Source organism: Zingiber officinale, chromosome 6B (assembly GCF_018446385.1).
Source record: "Zingiber officinale cultivar Zhangliang chromosome 6B, Zo_v1.1, whole genome shotgun sequence".
Classification (NCBI taxonomy): Eukaryota; Viridiplantae; Streptophyta; class Magnoliopsida; order Zingiberales; family Zingiberaceae; genus Zingiber; species Zingiber officinale.
In genome coordinates this window covers 56,240,810-56,248,401 of record NC_055996.1, presented here as the reverse complement: position 1 = coordinate 56,248,401, position 7,592 = coordinate 56,240,810, and the positions used below count along the sequence as shown (strand labels likewise).

At 34.4% G+C, this 7,592-nt stretch overlaps 1 protein-coding gene across 2 annotated transcripts; it reads left to right on the top strand.

Moving 5' to 3' along the window:
• The first annotated feature begins 1,119 nt into the window (after nt 1-1,119).
• On the top strand, nt 1,120-6,982 carry LOC121992463. 2 transcript variants are annotated; one of them, XM_042546873.1, is made up of 4 exons: nt 1,120-1,234; nt 5,129-5,337; nt 6,313-6,373; nt 6,451-6,982. In XM_042546873.1, exons 2-4 carry the CDS (start codon nt 5,141-5,143, stop codon nt 6,691-6,693), a joined length of 501 nt encoding a protein of 166 aa, XP_042402807.1. In that variant the 5' UTR covers nt 1,120-1,234; nt 5,129-5,140; the 3' UTR covers nt 6,694-6,982. The 2 variants fall into 2 exon arrangements, with proteins under 2 accessions (XP_042402807.1, XP_042402806.1); XM_042546872.1 differs by having other exon boundaries at nt 1,123-1,415.
• Nucleotides 6,983-7,592: the final 610 nt, after the last annotated feature.

Here is a 7,592-nt window from a genome sequence, read left to right as displayed (position 1 = left end):
AACGAAAATAATAATATCAATGCTTTTTGAGTTTTTATTCTGAAAGAATCCACAGTTTTAAAGGAAAATTGAAAAACTTAGGGGTAAATAAAAAAATGTCCAAATTATAAACACTAAGTTTAGTCAACATCTAATTCAGCTATAAGTTATTGCAAATTTTAATATGCCCCTAAAATTTGTTGGGTTTCAATTTGCTATATAGATTTTTAAAAAATAATTATTTGTGCTCTATAGTTTAGTGTTTGATTAGAGTAAAAGATGATATTATTGATCTCAAACGGTCTAATATTATCGATCCTATGATAAAATATAAATAAGTAAATTATCAAAATATTTTACCTTAGCATATCAATCCTTTTAACAATCGAATTATGGATCATTGGGAGATTGCATGGACGCTTGCCGAGTTCAGGGAAACGGTAATTTGAGAACTCTGAAGCTAGACAGTTATTCTTTAAAACACAGAGGTAAATTAGAGATTAAATAAAGTCTGGGGAGCAAACTGGAATTTCATCCCGTATAAAATCGTATAAAATATAAACGTAGGTGATTTATTTCCATATTGTATTTCCTTATTAGTGAAATTCCACGTCATTGTTCGAATCCGGTACTTTTAACGGAAATAAAGTTTTTCCACCGTAGGATCATAATCGGACGGTTATTAGAGAAAGTACGCTTCCAAATTTGAATCGGTGCCGTGCTCAAACGAATGACGGCCGTTTTGTAAAGTAACGGCAGGTCGGGCGCTCGGGTGGCGGGAATCATAATATCCCGGTCACGCGTACGTGGCAGGCCCGAGGCGAGATTCGTATCCCATTTAATCACCGAATACCCTGTACATTTAGACCCGCTCTTCTATTAGTTAAAATGTGGGCCCTTGTTTTGCGCTATAAGGAGCTTACCTTCTAAAATTGAATAGTCAGACGTGTAGCGTCCAATAAAGAACGTACTGCTTAACAAATTCCCAGCAACTGGCGAATCACTGATTTGGTAAAGGTTGGGTACATGACCAATGTGTAGTTGGTTAATAAGAGGAGGAGTAAAAACTGTCATTGGAAAAGAGAAAAAATTAGAGGAAACGAACGAGATTAATTAGATTTAAGACGAGGGATTAGGACGTCTGTAACCTTCGCTTAGGAGCGAGTATAAATGCCGCAAGGGAGCAGCAGCTGGGGCTCGAGGAGGCGATTTTGCAGTTGTTGCTCTCCCTGTTCCTTCCGCGCTTGGCTTCTCGGTGAGTGCGATGATCGCCGTCGTGGTCTTACTTGCGCGTTTGCTTCGATCCTGTTATGATCTAGCGGAGAGGCACGAGATCTGTACATTTGGGGCGAAATAAGAGCTAGATCTGGTGTTACGCTGGCTCTGGGCTCCGATCTTATGATCTAGGAGGAAATCGGCCTTTTTTTCTTAACCCGGTGAGAATGCGAGATGCGCTAGTTGTAAATGTTTTTTATTATATTCTGGAGATGAAAATTCTTGGATCCTACATTTAAATTTTGATTGTTCCGCGATTTCAGTTCGTTTATTCCCTGGAATTTCTGATAGGTATTAGATTTTAAATTTCGGAGCCACTGGTGATGTTGTTTTGCTGGTTTCTTACGGTCATTGTTACTTATTAGAACTATCTGTAACTTGGGTCATCTGATCTGTTAATATTTTAATATTTGACTACCAGATGGATAATTGTTTTTTCCCCAAAAGGGGAACTTTGTATTGGACATGCTTCGATCTATGATTTTACCTTTTCTTTGTAGCTGTAATATACTCTGGTCGAGTTCAAATGTTCAATTGGTTGGGATTCCTTGTTTCCTGTCTTTTCTTATCGGGTTTTGTAAACAATTTCCTTTTCCTTGACTGTTTTTTTTATAATGTAGTCATTGGTGTTTGCTTCTGAAATAAATTCTAGCATATTAATATCAACTCTTTTCTTCTGTATTTTTTTTCTCTATTTTCAGATAAACTAACTTCTATTTCGGTAGATGAAAAGCATGAAACTTATAGTCATCTAGCCGATTTTGTTTGTATAAAGTATCTCTTTTTGAAAGTTTTTTCTGTTTAGTTAAATTTTCTGCATTTAATTCGATTTTCTACAAAAATCTTGCATATCATCAAACGGTAGCTAACAAAAACTACCATTATCTACATTTTTTCTTTTAAATTCATTGATCCTTAGTTTAACCACGTTCATCGTTAAACAAAAAAAAAACAAAAATAAAGATATATCATATAGGTAGTATCTTGTTTGGTTTATTTCATTGTGTCCTAGTGGATCATGTTTTTTCCATTTTAAGCATCATTCTATGTCAATAATCTTAGATAGATATGATGAGACGAAATAGTCAAACACTACCACTAATGGATATTTATATCACACCTCTCACATTGAGAGAGAGAGAGAGGATTGATATCCTATACATCTGCCTATGCGTGTCGTGCATGAGCAACTAAGTGTGCGGGACGCTGGGAAGTGATCATTGCCCAGATCACTTCTCGGCATCCCACGCACTCAGTCGCTCATGCACATCACACACGGGCACCCGCACACCTTATGCTGCACACCCCATGAGCACCTAATGTAATTTTTAAATTTTTTTTAGACTTAATAATATACTCTAACTCCTTAACCCTAAAGCCAAAACATTAAATGGTTAAACCCTAAGCTTAAAAAAAATGATTCGCAGTCTCGCACAGCGCGGTGCACAACATAACAATAGTGTGTATGTATAAATATACACACTAGATGCAAATATTCTAAAATTAAAACTGCAAGATGACCTAGACTTATGAGAACTTGGACAAACTAAATTTTTTTATAGAAAATGATGAAAATAAAAAATAATTACTCTTTAGATAATTGTTAGATGATGGCACAAAAACTATGATACCTGATATAATAAGACTCTTTACGTGACCTATATGAGATGGTACATGGAGTTGTACCAACATTTTTCATACATATACATTGTGTCGAGACAAACTATGCAAAATTATCATAAATTGTCTGATTTCCATGAATGTTGTTTCCACAAAGGCTAGTTCCTACCTTATTGATTCCTGGTAGAAAACAGAAGGATCATTACTTGAGCCTTAATACTTAATTAAGAATAGTCCATCACTAACTTACTGTTATCAAGAAACATTCAATACATGTAAACAAATAAACTTGTATCTTATTTGATCCCTTCCATGAGGCCCACGGACATTTAAGAAAACCACCCTAATACTTGACCGTAAAATAACCTCTTAACAAACTACCTCGTTCAAAAATCATCCAAGATGATGCTAATCATACCTACACCACCATGGCACTAAAATATGAACCCAACATGATACTAATCAACTCGCATTTAGTTACATACACTTCTCTCATCTCTAAAGAAGGAACATTTTTATGTGTTATTAATTCTTACCTCAACTTATAATTACACTACCCAAGGGACATGTTTGCTTAGACAGATAAGTCAAAGATGAGATGGGTGGACGAATACACTTATATGTACATTTGTTTGATTGTTTGCTTAGAAGGATGAAACAATTAGGAGGGATAAGTTGGAACAAAAATTTCAATTTCTCCCTCATTTTTTGGCTAATGTAGAATGAGTGAACTAAGGGGAGGGTAGATGAGAATAATTAGCCAATTAGTAAATTAACTCTTTAGTCTTTATAAACAAAATGATGGCACATTTACTGTCTCCTTGTGGAATATTATTACGAACATCTGTCACATATTTGTGAAGATTTCTCATGTGGCTCATGCACTTATGTCATCCGCACACTAACAACACCAATGTTGTATGCCACTTTATCATCAACATTTTTCGCTATAAACACTAACATCAACACACTATTGATTGCTTGCAATGACACCAACATTTGCCACCTAACCACCAATGCCATTTGTTGTTGGCAACACCAGCCTTTGCAACTCACAACACTGATGTTGTTAGTGACCTTAGCTCCAATGTCCACCACCAGCAACACCAACTTGTTTGCTTGACCAACACTGCTTAGCGTGGTGCCGTCATTGGCTTCTGCTACATAGCTGCAACACCTTGCTAAATAGGGAAATCAATGCAAGGAAAATTGCATTTATTAATTACATTAATTAGTTGGATTCATTTTGAAAGAGATAGGAGTTAACAAGATAATGATATGATTACCATTTTTAAATTTAGTTATTGTTCCAGTTGAACAGTGAAAAGATGACTGAATGGACGGATCATTTCATTAATTTGTCCATCCAAATGAATAGACAAAATTAATCCCCATCCATATTCTCATTCATGTATTTGTCCCTATTCATCCTTTGATTTATACCTTCCAACTAACAAACCCTAAGGGTCTGAAATGACCAATTAGGCTAAATGTTGGAAAAATTAGGAATGCAATTTTCTGTTTTTCTAATTGATAGCTTTCCTTATAATTATTCTGTTAAGGCGTCTGTGAGTTTGCGCCCATTCATTTTCACTTCTGAGTCTAAAGCTATAGTAAATCTTTTTGATAAATGCTAATAGATGGTGATATTGTTTCTTTTGTGAAGATGTTATTGCTCTGTTATATATAACTAGTTTTTAAACAATACCCTCCAAGTGTATTTACTATCCTCATCTCAGTCTCCTAATCACCCAATTGTTATTCATTACTCTTCATATTAATTTCTTAATTTCTACAATCTTTCATGAATTTCTAATTTTTGTAATTGGTTAGAACCCTCTGATATCTTGTCTTAGTTGTCTTCTACTATGCCAAGACATATCTTTTAATAAAATTTATTTTTTATTTTTGGCAACATTGTGTATCATTCTTGAGATTTTACTATCCTTGACAACACTTGGTTTCAGTCAATGAATTCATTGGTTTTTGCCAGTGTTCCTTTTTTGCATAAACCTGGACATGTAGAGCAGTAGAGGGGTACTGTAGCAGGCCTTTGTACAAACCAAATTCCACGGAAGATTAACAGTTTCACACTTTTTATTCTTGATAGAATACTAAACAATCTAATAAGCCGGAAATAAAGACTAGGCTTCAATCATCATTGCTTGATTTTTTTTTTTTTTTGTTTGTTTACATTGAGGCATACTTCTGTGATGATTTTTGGTGGTTAATAATGACCTATTGTGCAACACAGGAAACATTCAAAATGGAGAATTATCCTGTGAGAGTTAGTGGCATTGGACAATTCCTTCCAGATTGCATGGCAGATAGAAAATCAAGGTTTTGTCAAATTGATAACCAACCAAGTCCAAGATCTGAAGTCATCTGTCCTCAACCTCATCGTGCTACAAGAGTTCCGTGTTTGATTAATACTCTCACTAGAGTCAGTTCCAAGACGAAGGGGTGAGTTCTAATTTTATTCAAATCATTATGAGATATGTTGTCTTCATTTTCTCAACCTCCTATTATTCAAAGTAGCATATGCCAATTTACGATTTTGCACCCTTTTTTTTGGAGTTTGTATTGGAAATAAGTTAGCAGGAGTTTCTCTGTTTTATCTTTTGGAGTTAGAAAATTGCAAATTTTGCCTCTACGAAAACAATATGTTCCTGTAAATTATTCAACAAGTTGTAGTTATTGCCACAACTTGTAGCTTTTATTCAATCAAATTATGCATGATAATCATATGGAGTTGTGATATAGACGTATAAATAAAAAACAAACACTAAAATACTCTCTCTTATTGAAGCTAATAATTGTTCTGTATTTTTTCATAAGAATAGTAATGGCAAAGATTTAATTTTTTTTTGCTTATAATTAACACTAATATATGTCAATAACAGAAAACTTGTTGACATAGATACTAAACAGATTCTTTTAATAGTTTAAATATTTAAAGTTTTTGTTTATTATTCCATCATGCACATAACTTATAATGACATTATAAGGTTTAAAATTTTACAAGGTTAGTCATCCTAGTATCTAGCCATGTTATTCTCAAAAGTTTGGGGTTGACTTAATGGATTTTCCCCCCTCCCATGTACTCTAGATCACTAGGAATGTTCAAATTTCTTAATTCACTTTATTTACGTAAGTAGAGTTTTATCTGACCATCTTGTGTTTGTTGCATGTTAAATTCTGACGGATTGAACTTGTTTATGAATCTATTAGTCATCACATATTTAAAATACAGACAATTATGAAAGATAATTTGGGTTATAGATGTCCTTACTTTCTTCAATCACTTTTCTTTTCTTAATGTTTCTAAGAACTTGTTTATGCTCATTATTCATCGTAATTATATCGAGGCTGTACTTTCAAAAATACCCATTTATAGTTCTAATCTTCTAAATAAGAATCCAATCTACTTCACTTCAGCATGAAGTCTATTTACCGAGTGGACTGTGCTCCTGAGATCCTTGATCTTCTTCTGAATCAGGTAACTCCCCCCTCTATATGATACTTGTTGCTCTCTTGTTCTTTTGTTATTCATCAAAATAAATTGTTTCTTACCAGGACTATGACTCAGACAACGACACGTTCTTCGCCGGTTCTCCTCCTGCGCGTACTAACAATCCGGTCATCCAAGATTCTCAGTTTGTCAAACAGTCCTCTGCCGCTTCCCTGATGAACTCTCCCTCTGCGAACCGAGGGTCGCCAACCTGTGGCTCTTCTTTCGGGGGGAGCCCAAAGGTGAGAATTGAAGGCTTTGCTTGTGGTAGCCCGGAGAAGCATCGCGTTGCTGCTGCTCTAGCATAACCTCTCCTCCTAACAATGACCATCCCATTGCCAGTGTAAATTCCACCTTCTCAATTCTAAGTTTCTGTTTTACCTTTCTGATCTTCTTGGCTACTGATCCTGGCTGTTGGAAGCTGCCTAACTGACGGCCTCAACTAGAGTTTCGTGTTGTAAATACGTGAGGTATCGAAAGTTAAGAGTATGTATAGTAGTAGCTATATGGTGCCTACGAGTTGAAAGTCATGCTAGCATAGTAGCATAATGTAGCGAGACTGGTTCTTGTGAATATGATCTTTTATCCTTTAGTATAGTTTGCATGTTTCAGATGCCAGTTTTTTTTTTTTTCGGGTGGTAATCGATGCTATGATTATTCAATTGGTGTGTTTTTCCTTAGCGATGCTGTTACTACGAAATAGCTCAATGGATTGATAAGAGTTTTCATATAGTTGATTCAAAATAATTGAGACAAATATATTACGATGAATGATAAATTTTGTGAATTATTTTAGTTGGTAGAGTGCTTGTAGGGAAAGAAGGATTCTGTCAGTTTGATATTAAAAATTTATTTGCTCATTATTCATTGTTAGAGTTTTTTATTATTAAGTTTATAAGAAATTTACTCAGAGCCATAATTCGGGGTAGAGTTTTTTTATTATTAAGTTTGATAAGAAATTTACTCATAGTTATAATTTTTCTAACGGGAGGAAATATAATTCGAGGTTAGGGATGACAAACCCGCTCCACCATACTCCATTGTTATCTCTAAATTTACTCCTGTTTAATTTATTTACAACTCTATTGTACTTATATGGTCAAATATAAAAAAAAAAATATAATAAATATTTTATTTTTTTACAATTATTAAATTATATTTTTAAGAAAACAACGGAAACAAATTCTCATAAATCACAGATGGCCTA